Here is a 26979-nt window from a genome sequence, read left to right as displayed (position 1 = left end):
GTGTACTATCGAAGGTTGTCATGATCTGCATCACTCAATGCTGCATAAACCCATTAGAGTTCAGTGAGCGATTAAATGAACGTCATTGTGGGTAGAAAAAGTCACCAATAGAGTGTGTTTCTTTGTCTAATCCCTGTGCATCTTCAAGCTGGAAACAAAAAAGTTTGTGGCAATAACTTTCTAGACATTGGTTTAGATACTACCCTAGTCAAGTCAAGCACTGTACGACTCTTAGGATTATCGTTGGAGAGCGCGTCGATCACCATGAAAATGGTAAGCGGAAATAAGTTAGTGAGATCAACAACAAAAGCTTTTGGAGCCTACTGGTTAGACGGAAACGAATTTGTATGTACCGACCAGGCTGTTAAAATACATGAGTCTTTGGTCCATAGGCCAAGGAAACACGTGAAAGACAGTGCTAAAAATGGTTTCATCTGATGTACTAAACCTTTCCAGAGTGAGCAGGTGGCGAATTTATGTTGCACATTGCTTGTGACATGCCTGGAGCGCATTGGATCCTGGACCGGAGGTTAGATGAAAGATTCTTTATGCTACTAGGGCACCGCAAGGAAGGGTTCTTTTCGGACAAGCAGACTGTAACAAGACTGATAAAACGATTGTAAAAAATATTTTTTCAAAATACTGACCCTGTAGAGCAGTTGAAAAATGTATATTACTATTAGTTTACTGACGTCCTTCCGCGTTATAAATCACTGTCTTTGGACGATTTAATAGCTATGAGCATAGTGGAGCGCGAGCCTTATTTTGCTAATGGTTGCGGGGTTGCTCCTCTACCTTGGAGGATAGAAAGAAATCTGGTTTCCGGGAGTCACATTATAGCCAGCCGAAGATTGGAAAGTCTTATGCTCTGACTTATATTCAGTAAAGACATTCTAAAAACTACACCTGTGCCATGCAGCAAACGTTTGAAAATGGGTGTGCGATTGTACTCTCAGGCATGCAACTAGATCCGAGTTAACATCCAAGATGGTATTCGCCCCATCATGCTGTGACGAGCCCTAAGAAACAAAGGAAATATAGAGTGGTGTTGGATTATGATGACAAGATGTATGGGAAATCTTTGAACGAGCTCTGCCAAGATACGATAACAGACCTAGTTGGTCTCCTATTACGTTTACTTATGGAACCGGTTGCTGTTTCTGTAGATGTAAAACAAATCTTCACCCATGTAAAGGTCTCAAAGCTGGATTGTGGGGCATCGCACTACCTTTGGTGGCGAGAGACTGATGTCGAGTACGAATCTGTGGAGTATAAGATGACATCGCTCCTCCTCAAGGCAATATCTCCACCGTTCTGTGCATCGGTAAAGACGATTATAAAGTTCTCTAAGGATTATGATAGCAACGTAGTGGACTGGTTACTGCACAACGTTTACGTACACGGTTTCCTAGTATTGTTTCTTAATGATGATGTGAAAAATTCAGTGGTAGAATTGAACGGATTGATGGTTCGAGGGGGTTTCAAGTTGATAAAAATGGGTAACTAACGTAAAACTGTTAAGGGAAGTTTTTTCTCAATTCGATGGTATGGAAACGTTGGTTGATGTTCCATTGAATCATGGATCCACTTATCAAGCCCTTGGGATTGAGTGAGATACCATGCGCGGTGTTTTTAAATTTCACTTTCATCCAGAGGAAAAACCTGTGGTCAAGAGAGCAATACTATCCACCGTTTCATCACTGTTCGATTCACCAGGTCTAATTGCTACAATTTACTTTCCTGTTAAATAACGCCTAAAGAATCCTTGTGAGTCACACACTGGTTGGGAGCAGCCCCTGAATGCTAGTGTTTTGTCCTCCTGGAACTATCGGGTTAAGTTTGTGAGGGTGCTTGGTACAATAACTTCCCAAAATATTAGAAATGAGAACAGAGAGAGCTTTGGAACGATGGGATCACATATGTTTTGGGATGCCTCCGAAACAGGTTACGGTGCAGTGGTCCACTCGTGGAAGGTCTTCAAACACAAGCCTTTGTACAGCGTTTTACATTGTAGTAAGGCCAGAGTCGCTACCATAAAACCGGTAACTGTGACTAGATTAGGGTTAACAGCAACACTATTGAGTGCCCGAACGAGTGAATTTTTGAAAAGAAATCTTTTTCGCATGTTTGACAAGACTCATTTCTGAACGGATTTTTTGACAGTTCTGTACTATATGAGAAACGCAGAGGGCAGGTATTCCACATTCCTGGCTAATCAAATTAAATGCACTTAATTAATAACAAGTGAAAATCGCCATTATTATAAAAGGGATATAAATAAAAAAGGTCCCTAACCATCAGGATTCAAGAACAGAAACAGTTAAACAATAAAAAGAATGCAAACGATTGGGTGAATGAAATGTTCCTTTGGACAAAACCTGTAACAAAAGGAACACACTGAAAATCCCTCCACAGAATTTCATAAACAGTATTGTCATTTATAAGAACTCTCGTCTAAATTAGAGCGAATAGTTTCACAGTATTTGAGCGCCGAGTTGATGTAAGACATTAAATAGGAATAATATATATTTGTAAAATCTCAGCGAATGAATTTGTAGTAAATCCAACGTTTCGCCTGGCTGTATTTTTTATTTGTTCCTTCACCTTGTATGGTATTGTGGCCCTTATTCAGGTCTCTTTTAACCGCATTTTACATTCTTCAGTCTTCCTCGTCTGTGGTTTTGCTACGTGACTTATTAAAGACTTACCTTTTGTTACTTAGTTTTTCTGTTGCGTGTCACCGGACTATTGACAGTAAGGTCGTGTCTGACCAAGCTCAAGATCACTGTGTGGTTCAGTTTGTGACTGTCAGCCTTTGACTGTCTGTCTAGAAAGATTCCTGGAGTTCCTGCAGATATATATCTGACCCCATCTTGGCGAGAATATTTTTGTTGACTCTCAGGTATTGAACTCCTGTGGGTTAACGATTCCTTTTGTTGTTTAGCACACTAATCTGTGCAAGAGAAACCCTTGACCGTAAAGCATAGGCTGCACCTCTTCAGATATTTTGTATTTTTAGTATAATTTATCTCTTAAGTAAAATCCGTCTAAAATGAACACAGTTTATGTTTTGATATAATTTAATACGAGTAACTTAAAAACGCTTTGTACTTTATACAGAAGAACGTGGTCTGATCTACTTGAATAAATTTCGGTTCATCCGTTCTGCGTTCAAACTGAATATCGGCACTTCGGCCGTCTCAGGGGTTTGGGAATAGGAATTCATGTTTAGCCGACTTACTTATTGCGAGAGAGGAAAGGGCGACAACCCGAGACAACGGATTATGATGATCATAGATTTTAGCGACGCATTTAGTAAAGTTTCTCACTTAGGTCTTTTTTGGAAGCTCTCGAAATTAGAAATTACAGACGCCGTACAACAGTGGATGGTGAACTTCACCTGTGGCTGTAGGGAGAGAGTGAGGGTTAGTGGGATACCATCTAAATGAAAGCCGGAGTCTAAAGGCACCATCTTCGGTTCCCTGTTTGTTCTTCTTTACGCCAAAGGATGGCCGCGACTGATTAAGTCATCGGCATTATTGCTTTCAGATGATATCAAAACGTGTAGAAAAGACGTAGCGAGACTTATCATTCCGATCTTCAAGCTGACTTAGATGAATTAGGTAGGTGTTCTTAGGTTTGGAGCCTAGAAATTAATTAAGGTGTGTCAATGCACACCGGACATGGCAATAGGTACCAGTATACTCTCGACGGTACGTCGCTTCAATGCGTGTAGGAACGGAAAGACTTAGGGTTGACAGAAAGTCACCACTTAATAACGGTTGCACATTGCAACGCAACAGTCGCCAAAGGCTTCCACACGTTGTGGTTACTTTGTTGATCATACAAAAGTCTTGAAAGTTTCAGCATGGAAAGGATTTGAGGCTCTCTCACTTGTTCGACCGAACGTTCTTTTGGAAGAGTCGAAAGGGGGAGCTTTATTCATGCGTTGAGGTAATAAATTCTATTAGTTGACGATTTGATGAGAAATTCAATAATCAGCTGACAAGCAATTTGTTCTGAACATATCAACCTTTTTAGAGGAACCTTATATTGTCATTTCATTTCTTTAAAAGCGATTCCGTCCCAAATTTGTCTCATCATTTCGCTCCTTCTAGAAATAGCCACTTTTGAGGCAATCCTGAGAAGTTTAAAATCACTTAGTATTGTTTGTTTGAATCTTCCCATCGATGTGTTAGGACTGCAACTGGTCAGTCTCTAATTGGCATATGTGCATACTGTGCGTATTGCCTCCATATAGCCTTGATTCCACTGCTAGCCACTATCCATCTTTGCTCATAATCCTGAGATGGTTCAATAACGGCGATCTCATAAATTTAGAGCGAGTATCCGATTTTCTCATAGAGTAGTCAATATCTAGAACACTTTACTCGATCAAGTGGTATCACCTCATTAGAAAGCATTTTTAAGGAGAAGATTCACCTCCGCTGAAAAACAAGCTGCAAAGATTAACACAGGTATATTATTCTGTAGATCATCAACGTAGATGATTTCTGTCGAATGAATGGAGGCCTACTCAAGTTAGAAGTGAATGGTATAACGAACCAGCCAATTTCAAAGTCACACCTTGCGGTCAGTATGTAATAAGTTTCACACCTTCAACGTATCAAAGTACCACAGCCGCTTTGAAGACTGCATAACACAAATGGCGTGATTACGTAAATATATTAGTAAGAATGAGTACAGAGATGTTAGTGAGACCACCAACGCATGGACCAGTCCATGACGCATGATTAACTGATCCGCGTTTGTTGTCCTTGACATTGTAAGAGATCGATGACCTGTTCGATGTTCAGCGACCCAACTACCGGATGATTTGGCTAGGGCTCAGTGACATTTCACCGCTCCTACAATCCTTCTTACTGAAGAATAGCTTCTTGAGTAAAGCTTTCATGGTAAACCTTGTAGAAGATCTTTTACAGTTATTTGGAACAAAAATTGAATCCAAATATTTAGCACTTACTCAGGAAATAAATGGGGAAGTGCCTGTATATTCTTTGAAAACATTGGACTTTGAGGATACGTAAGCTATCTTAACATAACTTCAAGGTTATATTGGAGTTTGGATTTTGTTTTCGCTGCACGTATGCGGTAAGACTGGATAGGTCACTGTGGAATATCACCTTGTTCAGTTTAGTCGTCTTATTGTTCTTAGCACTACTAATCAATAGGATCTACGGTGTGGAATTGTGGTCGGTCGAGTAGATAGAAACTAACCAAACAACCAATAAAGGCGAACAAAGGGGAAAATGCATTGGCAAATAAGGGGGAAACAATGCGGAAATGCACCAAAATATCTGCTTTTTCGTCCATCCGGGGGAAATAAAGCGGAATTTCCCCTTTATGTCGCTCTGTGTTTCAAATGTAGCTAAATTGTCTAGTTTTCGCCTAAATATCCGCCGAATTGTCTACTTTTCGCCTATATACACACCGATGTGATTTCGCACCCACTTTAAAAACGCTTTTGTCATTAACCCAAACATCTGTGTTCACCTTCATTCCCACAACACAGCATACGAAAAGTGTAATGTACGTAAAATATGGTATATACATACCATAAAAAATTTGAACATATGTTCATTCCACCTATTATTTCCTTCCATAACGCCTGTTGGACTATTGAGAATCGAAAAATTCCTGTGAATTCTAAAATGTAAAGAAAAAACTACGTTCCTATATCTGAAAACCTTGTTTTTGCACAACTAGCTATTTGAAGCTGAACTTACGGTTATTTTCATTAACACGGAAGACTTTACCTATAGATAAGTCGAAGGCAGTAATCACTTTAAAGTCGTACGTACGTATTCTTTCTTCCTTCGATAGCGCCTTTGTACCTTGTCTCTCATATCGTGAAAAAAACCTTGCTTAGCGATTTCATACAGTTTCGCAATTTCTTTTCGTTGGCAGACGATGAAAGGAATCGATTAGTTAGTGCATCCAAAGTTTAAAAACCATATCTTACTTCGAACGCAGCTGTAGAACCGGCACCTCTGAAGTGCTCGTTTTGATAAAGTGCAAAGTAGCGTGAAATTACTGGCAACTTCAGGTGTCATGATGCACGACAAAATATATCGCATTGACGTTTTAGGAGCATCATCCATTAAACGCGTCAACATGGCCATCTGTAATACGAACAAATGATAAAGTTACTGTTGTGTTCTTACAAATCTGTCCCTTACATCTTTCTGCTTTAGACAAGCGTCCAATGTTCCCAATTCCTCTTCAGAAGACAAAGGGAACTGTTGACTTGATAGTCTACAGTCAAATTGATGCGTATATTCGCGCTCAGAGAACTTCAAAAGCAGCTGCTCTATATTTGTACTCAATTCGCTAATACTTGACGATATATACTTCAGCAGTGGCTTACTCAGCCGCTAACGCACTGCCTACACGCCAAGAATCGAACGTTCAAGGCGAGGCGTCTAATTGTGTCGAACTACTTAATTGACATCTACAATGTAAAGGAACGTACTTGGCATGTTATAACATGTTAGATGATTTCCAAAACGTACGAAAAAGGAAGAATAAGGGAGACATCCTGTAACACAATAAGAGAGAATAAGTGGGCAACTTTACTAAAAGTTTCGTCCGCATTCCACGTCGGAATATCGCGACATTTCCTTTCGCCGCAGTGGGTTTGAAATGTCGCTGAATTTACACCCACTTGTCATCCAAATACGCACCGGCTTGTTTACTTTTCTCCGTTTATGCAGACTCCACACACGATTATATGTTCTTAGCCCAAATGTCTCCCACCTTCTTCATAGTCTACAAGAAGAATAATAGGTGGTAGATGTTCGTCACACGTTTTTTTTGTTAATGCAAAGTTCTACTTTCATAGACAACTTTAATGTCAAAATTGACGATATTATTTATGGACGGCATTTGGGCTATACTGGGTTCAAGATGAGATCATAAGTTTTGTGAAAAGTTAGTATTATGAATTATAGTTAGCAATTAGAATCAGGTCTTTATCACAAAGTGATAATACCAATTATGCTAGAATACTGTATATCCATGTGGAGGGAGTGAGTTTTGCGCCAAAGTTCAAGTGGTTCTATGTGGAATTTGGTTGATTCTTCCATTAATTGTGGTTCCTCTGAGATGAGCAAAAATAGGAAACCTCATTGTTGATTTGTACCATCAGATAGAAATGGATATAAGCCCTCTCATTATCTTAGCTGTTTATACGTAACATTTTCAAAATGTTTCTGAACTTAGTCATACTGTGATGTGTACTACTGGTATCCACAGATGTAAGTGGTATATGTCACCAATCAAAAGTGAAATGCCTGGAGGCAAAAGGTTGAGAAGATTGAAGAGAGGAGAACGAGAACAGAGAGTGTTAGGTATAGAAACAAAGAAACAACAAAGTCTGAGACAAATGATGAATATATTGCATGTGAAGTGCCTACTGTATGGTTGTTAGCTTTGTTCAGTTCTTTTTTTTACCAATGAATATACTCAGTTACTCAGAAAATGTTCCATTTTTAGTTTTCGCTATCCTACCGTTAATGTTCTTTATTTTTAGATAATACATCAGATCCTTCTCTTCCTTGGAATACATTGAAAATGGATTCGATTTTAAGAAATTTAAAGTACTCAAGGGACGCACTTACTCCCTTAATAAGTTTGGCGAAGACATGGTAAGCAAAATTGATCAAATACTTACATTACCAGGCGACGACCAGCTGCAGCTTGGACCGTTACCGCTGGTGTGCTATTCGTTTATTTTACCGATTGGAAAGTGATATGCACTCGAATTCCACTTTATAATCGTAAATTCTTGGATTCAGATGAGTGAAACATTGTTTAGCTTCGAAGCGACCCGAAGACATAAAAATAAGGAAGCACACAGTTCCTCAGAAATTCTTTCACTCAACTAGCTGATATTATAACATAGTGGTCTAAACATATAGCATATTTCAGAATACATATTTATTAGAACTAAGATTTTTTAATAAAAATAAAGGGGTGAATTGTTTGATTTGGGTTCTTTAATTATAGTTTCCCATAAAATACTACTATTTATCAAATCTGTGTGTTTTTAGGACACTTCAAAATAGTTTGTTATTTTTAGAAAATGCAGCTACATTTAGGTAATTAGTGTAACTATAAAATACAAATGAGAAAATTGTGTACTAAGATGAAAGTACTTCCTGATAATGAACAAGTTTGTTACTTTTTGAAGTTAGTTTATTTAATACATCTTGAGAGATAACAATCATATTTACTTATTTTATTGAACAAATAAATAAATAAAATACACTTACCAAACATTGTGGTTTGTAGTCTTGTAGGATTCCTTTATTTCTGTTTTTTGAGACGTGTTACCTTTTTGTGTTTATCAATGTGGAGGCATTCTTAATTATCCTATTTGATTGCTTTGTTTAGAAAGATTATGTGGTATTGAGGGAAATATCCCTAATTGTTTATATATGTGTGCTTATATATTCGACTGTTGAGAAGTTTTATCTATGAAGAATTGATAGGAACTGATGTGTGAATAGAATCCTGGTTCCGGGTCACGTCATTAATTTTTTCAAACATATTTTAAGTTATCAATATATTTGTTAGGAATAGTCGTTTAAATTACATATTGACTGATGTTATTAATAGTTCACATAAACTAATATGATTAATTGCCTTGAATGTGAGGTGAATAGTAGAGCCCGACCAAGTTTTCCTTTCGTGGAAATGTTTTTTTATTTAGATACGAATATTGGTACAAGAAGGCACCAAGTGCATATTCGTCACCAAAGTCATTCGATATATGTGAGGGCTGGAATATTTCCCGGATGCCCAAACCGAAGCAGGTTGTGGGACTGACTTTGTCACGGATTTGAAAACTTCGACGGATTTACAACACGTCAATCAAAGTTTTTATTCTTGATGCTGAAGTTCTCCCAAAGTATTTGTGGCATAAGATAGATGTATGTCAACGACTTTAACTCGAATTCCAATGGATAGCAAATCATTTATCATTATATACTAGCGTACTGCATTCATTTCTACTTGTAGTTTGTTAGTGATAAGTACGACACGATTTGGAATGTAATTATCCATCAAGTGGGGTAATTATCGCCACTCAAGAAAAAAGTGTTATCGATATTTCACTGAAAAACTTCTATTTATCGGTTATTACAAGACTAGTTGAATTTACGAGTTTATTCAAATTAGAACACCATTGGAAACCCAGAAGCACTGGACGACTGTTTCGTCTTAATATGGGACTCAGACCCAGGATTTTCGGTCTCGCCTACGAACGCTTAACCTCTAGACCGCTGAGGCGGCATACAACGGTGTTGATGTCTAACTTCAACCATTCCGTAATATTGCACGACCGTCCACCGTTGTCTTCCGTGAGTGGCTGACTCGATCGATTCACGACCGTGTGCAACCCTTCATCCATTGTCTGGAGTGGATAAATTCCTCACACCCGACAGGGATCGTACTGCATTGGTTAGAGCGAATCCAATATGAAATAAGCACTTGCTTCCATTTTCATATTGTTCCAAGTAATATAAATTGTTCAACAGTTCGTTCTCGCTGTTACATTCGTACTATTTAACTTGTCCTGCGTGAGCAAAATGCTAAGATTCGTAGTGTTTGAAGGTAAGCATTTGTTTTGTAATAATCCCGTCCGTTATCAGAAAAGTTGTACAGACATTCCACTCATGATCAAATCAACAACAGGAATTGTTGCGATTCGATAGTAAGTAAATCCAACTGCTTATAAACCTCATATTTGTATGCGAGGAATTAGTGATCCTGTGTAGATATAAACTTCAGACAAACACTTGTAATTAATTTAAATCCATTCGGTAAAACACGAACTACTTATGCCTACTACCGTCGATTATTGAGTGACATTAATCTTAATTTTGGAAGTTTACCAATTTTAATGAAGTGATCCTTATTAGTTTGAATCTCACCAGATTGTACCTTGCAAGAAGTGGTTGCTCTGAATTACTTGATTATAAGAATTTCCGGACGGCTTTAGCATTAAACAAGGAGATTACGTCCCTTCTGCCAAATTGCAGTATATCTAAAGTGGAATGAAATGTCTATAAGGAAACCTATCCAACAGCATTCTTTAACAAAACACAAATGCTACTTGATATATCAATACTTCGAGAAAATTATCCTCGCAAAAGTAAATTTAGCGATTCTAATTCCCAATTAATTGGCAAATCTTTTCTGAAATACAAAATCACTTCGTGTACGAAAATTCCTGACAAAACGTAATAAAGTCCAATTTAGAACTGATTATCCTGCTGATATTTTGATCAGTCTTGCTTGGTCTATGTAGGCATCTCGCCACAACCATTGTGACACAGGTTAGTGTAGGACAGATAGAATGTAACTAGTAATGAAACCCAGAATGAGCGTCCCGTTCTAGCTAAGTGAATAACACGATAACGTTTAGAGCAAATAGTAAGGCATTCGAGTCCTGAAGTGAACATCGACTCTCAAATCCATGTGCACCTAGCTGATGAGTCGCGCTTCCTGGATCCCATTACTAGACACAATTTATCTATCTTAACCTAAACTGCGAGAATCGTAAAAATGAAAACGACGGTGAATGCAACAAGTCCGGGGTATTGAAGTGGTTAACCTGTTAGTTTACAACTTCAACACTGGATAAGTATGAGAAATACTATTCTGATATTCGGTGAGATCATATTACTAATCACTTTAAAGATTTTGTCTATGAATTTCTAGTAGCACCCTAAATTCCCGATAAAGCAGGAACAATGAAAATCAGTAACTATGTCTGCGAAGAGCAAATGCTAGCCTGTGCTGTTTAAAAATATCCAAGGGGCGACCAAAAAACCGATATCAGTCAGCGAAAGCACTAAGTAATGCTTTTAGACATATTGAATCACCCAAGTTATCTAGTTTTAACCGGCACGCCAATCATTCTCGATGTTTAGAGACATCAAGTGACATTACTCAGAATCTGTATCTACACCTCGATAATGACTCACAATCTTATTGTGCAAAGTGATCCATTCTTCTTGGATGTTAAATATGAGTGGATAATGAGGAAATATGGAACTATTATACGGCAGATTATTATAGATATCTTCCCTATGTACTATTACTTACGCCTGTTAACCTTTGTGGAGTAGCCATAGGCCACCCACCAGCATTCTCCATTCAACCCTGTCCTGGGTAATCTTTTCCAGTTGTTATTCGTCCTTTTCTATCTGCTTCTATTTCCCGGCGTAATGTGTTCTTTGGCCTACCGCTTCCCTGGTGATGCAGTTTGGTGATTTCCTCAATGTATGTTATATCCACTTCCAACCTCTTTTTCCAATTTTCCCCTCAGCTGGAAGCTGGTTTGTCCTTTCCCACAGAAGGCTGTCGCTGATGGTATCCAGTCAATGAATGTTGAGTATCTTGCGTAGACAATTGTTTATAAATACTCGTACTTTATTGATGATGGCTGTAGTCGTTCTCCACGTCTCATCGCCGTAGAGTAGGACTGTCCTGACTTTCGTATCGAAGATTCTTTTATATTGGTTGTCAGTTGTTTGGAGTCCCATATGTTTTTCAATTGTAGGAATGTGGCTCTTGCTCTGCCAATCCTCGCCTTTACGTCTCAGATGAGAGCCAAGATTCTTCTCTGTATAATCACTAAATATTTATTGTATGATATTTTTAATGTTATCCTCATTGTGATCGTTCATTAATTGTTGACATGTGCGTTGCCGTCGATTAATTATACACACGTCATTCAGCTTTCGATTACGAAATCAGTACAAACTAAGGTTTTGTGGTTATGATGCGTCGTAGATGTGAAATCTCTGTATATAATTCTGTGAGTCATAGTAAAAGATAGACTAGGTTAGTGTTTTCGTGTGATGATTGATCATCATGGAGATAGAAGCTGCGGAGAGCAATAATTTTAATAATTTCCAACAGTTGTTGGTAGTCATTTGCGCTACTGGTTATGGTGGACGTTACTGGTCTGATTATTACAAAGCGATCTACCTGTTAGTAGGCCAAAAAAACGAATTACTCTCATTTATTGAAATCAAGAACCAATCTAAGTTAAACGCAATGAAAATCTAAAAGGCTTATTCGTCCTAGTGTGAGGCACCTTAGCAGTGTATCGACAACTGGGACTGGTCTCGCACGCGAATGCCTTACCTCTAGACAATTGATCTGGGACCCAATGTTGTGGGTTGATTGAAGTTAGTCTTGGGCATCATTTGATCGCGACTTTGTGTTCTAGAGGTAAAGCATCTGTGCACGAGGCCGAGGGTCCCGGATTTGATTCCCGTTGTGAAGTCATGGATGCACAAGGCTGAGGAGTCCCATACTAGGAAGAAACAGTCACTCAGTGCTCTTAGTCTCATATATATATATATATATATATATATATATATATATATATATATATATAATGTTAGATCAATAGTGAGACCATATTTTTTACGTATAGTTTTTCCGTAATTCATCTTAACTTCATTTCATTCTGTTGTAATGTAGTAACTGAAGTCGATTTATATTGTTCGATTTATATTGTTCGCGTGAGGTTTCAGGTTAAATGACTGCTGAAAAACAACAAGTTTGAACTATTTCATTTTGTCGTAACAAAAGTTGAAGATTGAATATTTTGTAAACTGAATGTGCATTTTAATGCTTTTTTGTACATAAAAAACAAAAAAGCGCATCAAAAATACTCTCTCTGGATTTCCGGAGGTAAGACTTCAAAGAAAACAGAGTAATGATGACAATGAGGAGGAGGGAGATGTGGTAATATTCTTCATTATCTTCATCATATGGGAGTTATTGAAAAATTTCTTATGGATTTAACCGAGAGAATAAATGGTCCTTCTTGGCCAGGTCGATAAGTGGAAACAATTACATTGTATACACCGCCAGAAAGACCAGCTTGTTCTAGAACAACATATCCTCTTCTGTAAATAAATAAGAGGATTTAAAGTCATGGAATATTGAAAACGGGGTAATAAGAAAATTATTGATAGAATGTTGAATAAAAGCATTAAATATATCTCACAAATATTACTCGTTTTCATTATAGTCAATATTGCAAAATCAATAACCAATTTGACAGAATTACTGAAGTATTTAAACTGCTCACATAATCGACCCCAACTGGATGATAGTTTATAGGAAATCAAAGATAGTGTTCGTTTACAACATATTTAACGAAAGCATAAGTCTATAAGTTGACTGTTAGTTAACGAATGAATAAACAATTCTGAAAATGGAAGGTCACAACAAAGTAATGTATGAACTTTCGCTACCACTCGACGCAACGGAGAAGTCTTATATTCCTTTATTAAACAAAAGGCAAAATATATGCGAAATCGAATGTGATGTAAAACACATATCTAACTTCAGATATTTAACCATAATGTGAAATTAAATGTCCAGTATATTGTATAGATTTATAATATTGTTTAATATAATAAACTAGTAAATCTAATGATAAGACTGTTAATTACCGACTGAGGTGATTAGGAATTAAATTGCTTATATCCAACAACCGCCTACCACAACAGGTAATTCTAGTTGTAGGTTCAAGTTGAAAGAAAGCTACAGGGTGGTCAAATCAAAATGCGGTATAACTTTATGATTCCATAGACTGTTGGTCTTAGTCGTGTTGGGATCCTATCAATTATCATAACCAATGGTTTTCGATGCTGATCGACATGCTTCAGGATTGGTTCCAATGCAACAGATACAATCACTTTTAATCTCGACTAATATCTTCAGTTTTAAAATTGTCTACCACTTATTCCACGAACTTATTTTTTCTTAAGTCATATTGTCTATACCTAATTTTTTCTACTACCAATGGTACCGTTACTAATTATACTACTCTAGCGTTTGTTTTAATAACTTAATCTCACTGTGGTGATATGATGTGGCAACTTGAGCCAATACACACCTATATTTACCAGGTTCTACGATGCTTGTGAATGACTGATAATTATCACTGAAATTCTAGTATACGTTATTTGCTGTCAGACAATTCAAATAATCTGTACAAGTTTAATTTGTATGTTAACAGTTTCCAACTATGCAAAGATTGGGAAATTTCTGCCCAAATGGTTAACTGAATCGTTATCCATGAAAGCTTTGTCTTATCTACAAAAATAGAAACATTACAGATGAACTGACAAACGTTTGTTGGGATGATCTAGAAAATTTCTCGCAATAGACATGATAAGCTTAGGAAACATTAAGCATTTTATCTAATCAGCGTTTGACTAGAAGTTTCGCTAGAAACATCACGAAAATGAAGTCACATGTAAAATTTTCTGATTGGCTGATTACTACATTACTTCTATGTTTAGTAGCATTCCAGAATTTTCAGGAAAAACCAAGGACTTCTTAAATACTATAAAAACCCTATATTTTTTGTACGTAAATGAACCTTTGGAGTAAAGTGCTTCTCGCATACTTTGAGCCTTTTCTATCGTGTTCAAGTCGCTGTGTAGATTTAGCTTGGGGGTTAAGAGACTAGCTTAGGATCAGAGTATAGCGTTTAAACAGCAAGACTTATCATGTTTATATATAACTAACTGATTACTGAGTAGCGATCAGTGTAGCGTTTGTTTTGGTAATGATAAAATTTTATCAAACGAGTTGCTATGAGGCCACCAGCCTACGTTACTCCACATTACGTGCACTGTGTTAAGATGTTAAGTAGTTGGGCTTAGTCTATAGAAAACCGTACTTGAACTGAGTTTCGTTTTAGTGAACACTCGTCTGCAAGTGATGTCTGTAATCTTGATTATACCGACGCTTTCTAGTAGATTCAAACTGACGTCGGTAGCATATAGATATGCATAGCTGACGAGTTCCAGCTAGCACGAAACATAGGTCTAGAGATTCCTATCGGCTGGCTCCAACGACTTAGCAAACGCTTATGATTTATACTGCTCAGTTAGCAGAAATATTGCAATCCTCTATAGCAGGTCAGTCGCAGCCCCAGTGTTAACATATCTCTAACTGTGACTCACTAGGCGATGTGTGAATTATCAATCCCCTTAAGATTGGGGATATGAACTTGTCGATATATGTGCTAATCAGCGTAATAAAGTTCGAACGGATATTCTTCATGATAGCTTTCAACTACCGCCCAAAAGCACTTATTCTTCTATTAAGCTGGTCGAATAAGGACTAAGTGAAATACAAAAATCTAGTTAAACTAATTAGCGTGAAATCTGAAGCAATTGACATGCACTGCAAACTGCATACTAAGAACTAAAACTGTAAAATAAGCTAATCGAGTACGGTTAATGTAACTGAATAAGAGTACATGGGTTCAAATACATAAACTGGGTCACAAGCTTAATATGAAGACTACTGATGCTAATCGAATGCTCAGAACCACGTAGGCAGAGAAAGGGGATGGAACCTATGAATACAATTAAGAATCTGTTAAATATAAATGTCAATTAGCTATTTTTTTCACCACAATTAATTACCTGTAATCTCCAGTAGTTGATCGATTTTGCTGATTGGGTGCTTGATCATTTGTAGCAGATATACGAATTAATTCTAAGCCCAGTGCATAATCTCTGTAAAATAGGTCATAAAATAATCAAAATACTGTCATCAAGTGAGTTTTAATCCGAGGAGTAGATACCGCTCGTATAAGTTATGTTGATAGACTCTAAATGATCATGTAATCACAGGTTTATGTACTCTATTTGTAGTGTAAAATACCATTAAGAAAGAATTAACATTTAGACCTTGAATGAAATAGTTGGAAATCAGTCTCAAGGGACCGGATGCATTTATTCTGTCTTGACCTAGGTTCTGTGTTTCAATACCAACTGATACTTTTACTTAGCCAGTTCATTCCTTTCTTTCCAAACCATATTTTGTGTACTTAATCTCTTTTTGACTATCACTAGAACTTGTTTAGACTGTTTATCTATTCATCTCATTGTGTTAATATATTTCGATGTCAAGGACTGTGGCACACATTTACATGACGACGTTTATTATATAACTTACTGAGAAGCTACCCACGTACAAAGTTGGATGCCCAGCATTCGCTTGGGACTACAGAGCAAATCATGATCTTTGGATTGAAGCGCGTGTGATTAGAAGGGTAGGTAAGGTCATGTACGAGGTTGAGGTGGGAGCAGATAGGTGGTCTAGGCATCGGAACCAACTACGGAAGCGGTCAGCTCCAGCGCGCCCATCGACCGAAGGAAAGATCCCGCTGGACATATTGTTAGATACGTTTAATCTACCGGTAGCCCAAACACAAGAAGAAGCACAAAAAGTTGATCTACGGTCCCAAAGATGGTCACTGCGCCAACGGCGACAGACAGTCAGAGTGCAAGTGGACCCCAGAAATGTCCGTTACTAAAAAGGGGAGGTGTTGGGGGTGTCAAATCCCTAGAACTTACTTGATAAATGGCTTGATTTTGCAATTTTATTTTGAAAATTTGAATTTAGTTGTTTTCGCGCCAAAAGCACTCTTTTTACCTTCACGCCATATTTCCCACTTGTAGACTATCTTAAACGCTATTGGTCCATTGTTTCTTTGATTGTGCTATTTTATAATGATGCCCAAGGACAATTTGTTGCTGTATATATACGTTTGACTTTTTCCCTTACGACTCGCTTGTACTCGGCTGATTTCGGAATATACATTCCCCTACTTTGCCTTGGACTTCTTCATCTAGTTAGCGGGGCCTGGAACAACAGATTAGATTAGCTTATCGTGTCATTATGTCATTGGCCTTCGTTCGTTACCGCGAAATCGACTTAGTTCAAGCATATCAAATTCCTACTTTTTAATGAAAACATTGTCTTATCTGTCCAATAAACATTTCAAGTGGAAAGTAGTGTTGGCAGTTTACTTTTCCTCACAGATGTAGTTTTATATATATATATATATATGAAATATATTGTCGAGAGAGAATGGTAGACAGATATAAGTATATAAACGACTACCTTGGTCCACGTAATTCAATCAATAAACGACTACCTTGGTCCACGTAATTCAATCAACAGCTGATTATCACAATCATTATTTGGTACATTAATCTCGAATCGTGGATTAGTACTATAACTTTCTTTGTCATTTATACAGCCGCCAGCATTTGATCCTTTCCATTCACCAGTAATCTATAAGACAATTTAATAAAAAAGGGTAGAAAGGAGGCAAAATTATATGCAACAATCGGAAATTCAGTGTATTATTATAAACATGGAGTTATATTATTAAGGATAGGATTCAGACTACTGCATATCATTACAAAGGTTAACTCACGAACTGATCATAGTGAGACAACAATTATCATTACTGATGCGAATAGCTTTGAATACATATATACATGAAATAAGTAAATGAAAACTATCTGGAATTAAATGAATCTTTTTAAATAAAATAAGAATCTGTACAACTTTTCATTAGCGGTATGTTTAAGGGTTAAAGTTACTGATTAGATCATCCCTTACAATCTGTTCGTCGCGTAGTACATTTGCGAGATAAGATATTGTAGAGTTTTTATACCTTTGCTTGGGTGCACGGAATTTAATGCAATAGCGTCTCGCTCTACCGGAAGATATACGAGAGGATACATGTGAATACAGTGGATGGTTAGAATCTGATAAAATAACACTTGCCAGGAGTTTGCAAGATTTTAAATGTCTATCCACAACCATATACATAATGAGCTCGAAAGATTCATCACAAACCCTGGTAAATACCTTCAGCACTCTCCGAAATACGGCAATATCTTTTCTCAGAAGCGCAGGAAAGAATAATGGGGAATAGTAAATAACAATACATTATATATAATGATTGAACCGTAAAAGAAAATACGGAGCAATATCAAAAACATGTGGCTTGTTTGTGTAGTAATTTCAAAAAAAATTGTCCTCAATATCAACAAAACAAAGAGAATAAGAGAGATCAGAAGAAAAACTTACACCAAGACAAATGACCTTTGACAGTTTTTCTCAAAGAATATTACTACAAAAGTTTTTGAATGTTTAAGTGCTGTTTACGTCTCAGGCTAAAATTAATAGTTTAACATTTAAAAAGATTATGTGTGAGACCACTGTTCAATGAGACAAGAACTCATTCAATGTAAAGGGACGTGAAGAGGTAGAAATCAGTGTGCATATAGTGAGATCATCCTAACAAAAGTGCTTTCTGTAGGTGTCGGATTATGCAGACAAATTGAAAAAAGAATTGCTTATTTTGGCACACCTTCTTGAGTTAGTGAAGACGTAAAACATTTTCCTCCAAGCATAAAATATTGTTCGCTTTCAGAGAGGTAAGAACACACGCAGTTGGTTATCCTGCTGTTGATGTTAACGCTGGAAAACGTGTTTAGTAGTAGTGGTTTTGGAATAGAGTCAAAAGCACAAGTATAGTCTAAAAATGAAAGCCAAGAAGCCACTTCGTCCTAGTATGGGACTGTTTAGCAGTGGATATCCATGGCACCGTTCACAGGGGCGAATTCAAGAGCTTCAACCCTGCGCACGGACGTTTTATGTCTAGACCAGTGAGTTGGCATCCAATGGCGTGCATGCGTATGTTCTGACCAGGCTCCAGATTATATATGTTGATTGTAAAATTTTCAACCAATTATTGCTAGTGAACGAATCGAGAAGACAGTAGGAGATTTTTATATAAACTCTACATGAACTCTGCTTTTACTATTGTTTATTTTTGACTAGATTTTTTGGAGTACATATTTTGTCTACTATCAATTGTTATTTAAATTAGGGAAGAGTCGGGTGAAATATCGTGGTCACGGAACAACAAACAGTGGAATACCATATCAAATAAATAGTCTGGGTACTTTACGTTAGACGATATATATATATAGTAATATTTTTAATATCGTGAAGGTAGGAAAAACGTTGAATAGATTACAAACTTGTTGTGTAATATTTGATTGGTATTAAGTAGAAGTGCGTTTTTCTCAGCAGAACAAGAGAATGTGCATTCACAAAACTCCTCCATCTCGTGAAAAGCTTTTAGTAATTCGCCTAGAAGATTGTTTCCAGTTGAGTTAAAAAATAGGTCGGATCAACGAAAACAATTATATGCACCTAAATAACATACATTCTGTAAATGTTTACATAAACGCCCAATATTATCTTCACAGTGTAGAAGTCAAATGATTTCATTCGACCAACTCCCAATACAACTCCCGAGTAGCATCTCACTTATTGGTTTCTAAATAATTTTATACACAACAGGTTATAGCTTCTCATAGAAACCCACATAGCGTTATGATGAAACATATTCGACAGGAGAATTTTTCGAAATTACTAATTAGTTGGGCTTTTCTGATCATCTCTTAGATTTTTTTGTGATTTCACTTAAACATTATTATTATATGATCGATAAGACTGAACCACAAGACAGCAAGTGATTAAAAAAATGTATATATAATTACGAAGCTAAAATGTTAGCTATTAACAGCACTAACATGAAGTTTGGCGTTAAGATTGGATCAATTAATCTTAATGTAGAACCCATTACATATGTACATCAGTTCAAGTTCTCATATCACATTAGCACAGCCAAATGAAATTATCAAGACAAATCCTAGAGCTACCAAAGCCGTAACAATATTAGTGGTAATATGAAATACTAGGTATAGAGAATATCTATTGACTGGAATTTCCCGCGTTAAGCATTTCTCTCACTGAAAGATAATGATTGCTAACTTCTTAAACTGACACATGATATGTCATATTTCCTATTCATATTTTAAGCTGATTATGAAATCTTTGATAATAAAATAAACTTGTGATGCATATCATTAAAAATGACAAAAGTAAGTGGTAACTTATGGTCAGTAGGATTGTAATATGAATATAAATTAATCGATAGGAAAGGTATTAACTGGCTGCGAAAATTTAATACTAGCATTAGAGAATTATACGTCTAATGTCTACTAGTAACACTATATTCTTTGTTTTTTAGAGACATCAGAGTTATGCTTTTGTGATATCTACTTTATGTCTGCTGTTCATTGAATGTCTGGTGATCACACTTCTGAACATTTAAATTTCTTTCAGATACAGCTTTTGAGGATTATGTTTAGAAAAGTTTGTAGATACCCTACTCTTAGTCTGTTTTTGTGGACATAATACGGGAATACTATGTTTGGAAGGAAGTAAAGTGTTTGCAAGCAGGACCACTAGATACTTAATTGACAGTGACCATAAGGTAGATATTGCAAAGTTTTTCAAGTAGCAAAGGTCTACTTAAATATGGTTTGCAGAACTAAGTTGCCGTCAAGCGCTTGCAGCTCGACTTTTTTTTAAACAAAAAGGTATTTCATTATCATGGTAAAATAATTAATTATAGTGAAATAACATTGTCTGTTAAATTATCACCTCGTTTCATTTTACATTACTTTGGTTGAGTATTTTGTCTATTAATGTGACAGCTTTGATTCCCTAATACATTTTACTACCAAGCCATACATTCTTTAATTTGAAATCAATTCATCGGTTGAACTTTAGTGATCAGTCCTATAGGTGAATAATTCTTAGCTAAGTCATTTAAATCGATTTAGTATTTTATATTAAGCACACTGTTCGATTATAACACACTGTGAAATATCATCAGAAGGCTCTTGAATAATGAATGCAACAAACTGAAAAGTCAAATGAGTAGATTTAGTTATTGCGTCAGAATTAAAACTAAAAACACAAGATTATTACTCCTGATATCTGGTCAATATTAATTGTACAAACATGATAGCAATGAAATGGAGAAATTTCACAAGGTAAAAAAATCTCAACACACAATATGAAATCACTCTACGAAGTCATTAACTGTTGGAATGAGCCTTGTTGATAGATCTAAACAGAATAGTTGAGGTGTTCAGTTATATTGTTCATAATCAATAGCAACGGTGAATATTCTATGTTTCCCTTTAGACCTATACATTTAAAATTGTTTACTACTCCGAATGCTTTTATTACTTCTGAAGTGCATATTGATCATTTCACAATATGGTCATTGAAGTTGATGCACAATGAATGCCAGGTTCTGCATTAGATTATGACCGAGTGTCACTTAGAAAAAACACAACAAAGGTTAAAATTTTTATAACTTACTTGTTTTGATATAGTATAGGGATCTTTGATTTTTGACAAGGTAAATGGTGCTGTTGAATAAACACGTAATGTATAATAAATTGTTATTGATTTCTCGTATTGTGAAATTAAAAGAATGTAATTACATGTTCCAGGATCTTGAAGCATTTTAACTAAACAATGTGGGCTATTAATACGTACAGAATCACAAAATGGTGCAGGATCATAAGGATAATAGACTTTACGAGATTTTACATCTTTATAAACAACCACTGCAATGAATTCTTTGTTTTCGGCAAAATCTGCCTTGAATATTTAGGTATGAAGAACAATAAAAAATAAACAAGAGATTGTACGGAGGGATCGAATGGTAAGTATTTTAATTCTTAAGTAGTAGTTCCCCCTCACAGAATATTCAAAAGCAAAGAATATTTGGGTGAGCGATTGTTTTCAATGATTTCATTACTAGGTTCTACAGTTATAAGTCTACGATTATTGTAATAACTTATTAAGGCCAAAATAAGGCGTGCATTAATGAATTTGATAATGTTGTATGTTAGAAATGGTGAACATTTGCATCTGTTACGACATAAATACTTCAAAGTAGTGTTATTTGTAAATCAGATTATTTGATAAAGGTCGGAATGATTCGTAGCAGTATCAGTTTATAATCAAAGTAACAGCGAGATATTAAATCGTGTGAATAAAGTGGATAGTAGGAGAATCGAGGTAATGGTAACAGTAATAATGGTAATAGTAATAAAGTTGTGTAAATATCATATGTAACCAGACAGGTAATGTTAAAGTAATTACGACTCAAAAAAGAAGTCATGTGGATTGAGAAAGGTGAATGTAAAGATTAAGAGAGATATAAACACAAAGGGAATTAGGAAAAGGGATAAAAAGTTTAAAATATCCAGTCTACATATTTAGTGATCCAGTGGTGAACCAAGGTCAACATATAGGCTGGATATTACCTTTTCTAGATACATAAGTTAGGTTTTCTATAGTTGATAAAAATGGCTTCAGCCATATAAAGGAGTCATAATCTATCTTTTTTTAGATAGATTGTTTGCAACTTGATTCTGTTACGTCTGGCCGATTGTGAACGCTATTTCGCTTCCCTAAGCTAGTTCCGTACCCCCGAGCTACAACTACTCCGCGCGACTTGAAGACCAGAGAAAAGGCACAAAGTGTGAGGGAAGCACTTTACTACAGGGTTTGTTTATGTACAGAAAATATGGGGATTTTATAGTAATTTAAGAGTCCTTGAGTTTTACCGAAAGTTCTAGAATACTGCTAAACATAGTAGCAGTGTATAAATCAGCCAATCAGGATCTCCACATGTGACTTTTTCATTCTCGTTATTTTAGTAACATAACTTCACACAACTTCTAATTAATCGCTGATTGGTTGAAATGCTCCTTGATGACCCATGAGCTTGTCATGTCGCTTGCGAGAAAAATGCAGGGTCATCCCAACAGATTCAGAAAAAGAGAAAGCTTTATTTATTTTAATATACTGTTTTCTATCTGCCAAGTCAGAAAGAATGGGGATGTTAATAGATTTAGTGACTCCTTTTTCTAACCATGTTCACGGGCATGTAAGGATAAAGCCCTTTGAGTATTGCCTAAGTAACTAGCTCCACAGAAGCAGTTAAATTGGTGTACAGGCATGGAGGTAGATAGTAGATAGTGCTTGCCAAAGATTAATCTTATTTGTGGTATATGATTGCGAACTAGAAAATATTAGTAAGGTGTTTTATTATAGTACGCAGTGCGAATCCACGACTATATCAGGGATTAAGAACCCATAACCTTCAGACGTCGCGGCAAACGCTTAACTGAAATAGCCAAATGAGATTAATTTGTAACGAATACTGCCTACAAAATAAGCAGGAACATTTCAATGTAGACAAATAACAATAGAATGTGAGAAAAGAGAAATGTCTTGAAATTCAAGAGAATCGCAAACGAAATGTAACTCATTTACTAATTACAAAGTTAGGTATACACGGATTTTTGAGCAATGGTGTTTGCATGAGGGCAAATTATAGTATCCAGCTGCCTAACTTCAAGTAGGTGAAGAGGGACTCGAACTTGCGAACTACCACTCGTATGCTTTGGATACTAAACTGGTGCTCCAAAGAAAGATTTTTCATGTCATGTGAAAATGCAAACTCAACAAAAATTATACATTTGTAATTATGGCATGATAACTGAACAACTGTAAGTGAAATGCGAATAATGATGGAAACGACAGATTTTCACAATATTTTACTATTCACTTAGAAGTACAGACAGTGGTTACATGTATGTGCGGAAACACGTGCATAGGGAGGAGCAATCGTGATCTGCAATTAAGGGTAGCGGAACACATACCTAAATGGCTGCAGAACCAAATGAATTCTAATTGTCATATAAGATCACAGGATAGACAAACATCTTCCTCCATTGCGAAACATTTGGTTGAAACTGGTCTTAGGGTTGACATCAAGTCAACATTTGTAGTGTTGTACAAAAGGCTTCAAGGACGTATACTAGGGCTTATTGAAGCCTTGGCTATACGTAAATTGAAACCCCCTTTATGTGTTCGAAAACAATTTGTTCTTACCCTTAACCTACCCTGGTAATGCTGATTTATTATCCAGAGTAGTCATCACATTGTTTTTGTGTACTTTATTTATTTCCTTTCTTTGTTACGGCTTACCTTAACCTGTCTAGTTGACCTTTTAATTTTCATATAAAAATGTCTTAACAAGCATAGGTGTGATCAGATTGTTCGAAATGTATTGCGCAAATATACCAATTAATTCTTTTATTTTTTTAATTTAAACACATCAACATTGGTATAAGGAAGCACCAGATACATATGCGCCACACAAATCTCGTTTGATTTGTGTGAGGGCTGTCATACTGCCCGGGTGCCCAAACCGAAGCAAGTAGTTTTCTTAGGGGACCACACCCGGAGCCTTCGACCTAAAGGTCTGAATCACAAGGCAGTGGAGCAACGTATGGATATGAAGTCACATGGTAGCCAGTAACCAACAGTAGGTTCATACGCTATTTGTTCCTTCAGGATACTGGAGCCCATGTGCACCATTGGTTTGGAATCAGGGTTTTCCAACTCCCCTAGGTGAACGCACCGTGTCCACCGACCCGGTTAAAGCTCCGGACATTCGCTTTTCGTCCTCTCACTTTCGTGAACAACAGTAATGCCACGAGAAGGCAGTGAGTAGGACTTCCCTGACAGACGCTATATACGCGTGGTCATGTGAGAGCATTTTGAGAGGGAGAGAGGACTTTCCCCACTCTCGGCCGTACCAGGGCATTTGGGGGCACAGATTTACTTACAATTTTAGATGTGTGGAGATTTAAAAACAGTCAGCTTTGGATATTTGGCATACTTTTGTAGCAGGAGGAGGATATCTGAAAGCAAGCAACACGAACGTAATATTCGTGTTGTTCCGTTGTACTATTTAAACTTGGATTAATTTTGATTTGATTATTTGTTCTCTGGAAAAGTGACTTACACTGAGTCACGAGACGTCAGAAAATCTACTTTTTCTACTCATTGGGATATTACAAATGTATTACTTATTTATTCATCCATATATTTCGTCAACTAAAATCAATCTGTAACGTAAAATATCGTATTATTCTAGAGGATGTCCAAATTTCTCATCTAATTGTCGACTATAATGTTTACTAATTTAATATTTTTGAGTGATCACTGGTTTTTTAATCATTTATATTGAACTTACTTTATCTACAATATGTCTCGTTAAAAGCACCCATATAGATGATTCAGCTTGGGCAGTAACTTCCAAATTATACTGTGGATTTTCAGCACTAGCGTAAGAATCTTTCTTTGGTCCAGATCCAGCAAGCCAACAACTCAATTTATCATGAAATGAATTAAAGATCAACAAGTTGGATACATTAGTTAAGTAATTGGCGTTGACCACTAATTAATTATTAAAAGTTTGACCAAAGTTATGAAAACTTAGAGATAATTATTCGAAGTACTTGGAGTGTATAGAATTATGGACGAAAAAATGAATATGAATTAGTCAGCTTTAATTTATTACTGTGCATTAACAACCGTCAGCTAACTATAAAGGGACCGGGATTTCTGTTAACCGTATAAAAAGAAGGATAATAAGTTTTGCTTTGTATTAAATAAAGAATGCTATATTGTGCTTAACGTCATTCAGATTGATACACTTATTGATTGTTGATTAGTAGGTAATAAAATGTTTACGACTGATTGGTCACTGAGTGAATGATTAATTTTATATTTGTCTAGTGAAGAAAATTTCAATCCGACGAGAAGGAAGTTCCTTAAAGACTGAAGAACTGTCTTGTTAATGAGTGCCAGCTAGCAAAAACTCCAGACCAAAGACTTATTCTAGCTTATTGCCTCTAACCATACAAGATTATTTACGAGTAACAGTAACAATTTCCCTTTGATAAATACATTTGAAAAACTTGATAGTTGGATAATATCTATAATAAATAACGTTGTTCAGGTAATAAAATAAAAAGCCACCTTCCCGAGAAGCAATGTTTGGATGAATATTTAAAATAAATTACTGAACGCTGTAGAAATGAGAGAAGATGCAATAAGTTTCCATAAATTTGTAGCAAATTTGTTTTTCGATGTTCAATATCTGTGCAGTAACAAAAATTTTTTCAAAGCAATTTTCCGTTCATTTAATGGTGTATATGAGCACGATTTTCACTAGAGATCTCATTTCAACAACTTCCACATCATTTGATTTTCATCTGGCAAATTGTGATGGGTTATATTGGTTTGTTCATAGAACACATATGTAGGTAGCTTTAGATAATTGAAACGAAATCTCTAGGGAAAATCATGCTCATGTATGCACCGCTAAATGAACGGAAGAATGCTCGAAAATGCTAGATATTGAACTTTTATGGAGCGAAATATACACCAATAGTATGCTGAGAGGACGATTCAATTGATTGGATTACACAAATAAATCAAATAAATAATTATTTGAGTGAAAAAAAACCCGCTGAATATTTCGTCAATATTTATGATCATACCCTCAAAACTTATAGTTTAAGGCACAGGAAAAAAACCGCAATCGGTTTAATGTCAACTTTCTCTTCCTATTACTTATGTCATTTCCAACAAAACCTCATTAATTACAATGTGTAGAACTCCTTATAATAATATTATTGATATAAATTTAGGTCGTTTGCAGCTAATGAGAAGCCTTGGAAGATAATGAATACATATTATTCTGTAAATCCTGCCTCATTTAAGTCATACTATTATTCAGTTATCATTAGTGGGAGAGGATTGTGGAGATCGTTGTGGTTTATGATTCACGTCAAGGAATAACATTATTTGAACGACCTTTGAGAACTGAGAAGCAGTCCTTCTACAGGCTTCGTCAGTGTAAATCCACGATGCCACTGTGGGTCGGTCTTAAGACCCGAAGTTCTCGTGGCAAGCGCCTAACCTTTAGAGTGCTAAGTCGGTATTCAATGATTTACATCTTTAGCATTAAACAATTCATAACTTAGGTTGGTTTTTCATCTCAATAAAAGTGGCAACTGAATTTCTAATTACAATTATACATTGTTTAATAATAGGTCTGAATATGTCAATGTCAAGTTACTCTTGTCTAAGGTGAATTTGTATGACCTGTCACTATTGATTTGTACTTCAGAATGTGGGTGTTGGGATGACCCTGCAATTTTCTCGCAAGCGACATGACAAGCTCATGGGTCATCAAGGAGCATTTCAACCAATCAGCGATTAATTAGAAGTTGTGTGAAGTTATGTTACTAAAATAACGAGAATGAAAAAGTCACATGTGGAGATCCTGATTGGCTG

At 36.2% G+C, this 26979-nt stretch overlaps 2 protein-coding genes across 3 annotated transcripts in view; both read right to left on the bottom strand.

Annotated features, from left to right (window-relative positions):
* Window positions 1-546: 546 nt before the first annotated feature.
* On the bottom strand, window positions 547-9087 carry Smp_167490 (hypothetical protein; the record flags this gene model as incomplete). The annotated part of the gene is made up of 2 exons (XM_018790755.1): window positions 547-648; window positions 9022-9087. The coding sequence occupies 2 exons, from the start codon at window positions 9085-9087 to the stop codon at window positions 547-549; spliced, it is 168 nt and encodes a 55-aa protein (XP_018645994.1).
* A 3568-nt stretch (window positions 9088-12655) lies between these two features.
* Smp_083530.1 (calpain-7 (C02 family)) overlaps window positions 12656-26979 on the bottom strand; it is a gene marked incomplete at both ends in the record, with an annotated part of 55041 nt that continues 40717 nt past the window's right edge. Inside the window, 5 exons of one of the 2 annotated variants that reach the window (XM_018790751.1) lie at window positions 12656-12953; window positions 15498-15590; window positions 17018-17157; window positions 21127-21411; window positions 24869-25001. In XM_018790751.1, coding sequence (XP_018645992.1) covers window positions 12812-12953; window positions 15498-15590; window positions 17018-17157; window positions 21127-21411; window positions 24869-25001 — 793 coding nt within the window. The remainder of the gene's footprint in view (window positions 12954-15497; window positions 15591-17017; window positions 17158-21126; window positions 21412-24868; window positions 25002-26979) is intronic. The other variant, XM_018790752.1, reaches the window with a different exon arrangement.

Source organism: Schistosoma mansoni (assembly GCF_000237925.1).
Source record: "Schistosoma mansoni, WGS project CABG00000000 data, supercontig 0037, strain Puerto Rico, whole genome shotgun sequence".
NCBI classification, from domain to species: Eukaryota; Metazoa; Platyhelminthes; class Trematoda; order Strigeidida; family Schistosomatidae; genus Schistosoma; species Schistosoma mansoni.
Note: the sequence above shows the minus strand (reverse complement) of the source record. Positions and strands in the feature narration are given on the sequence as shown.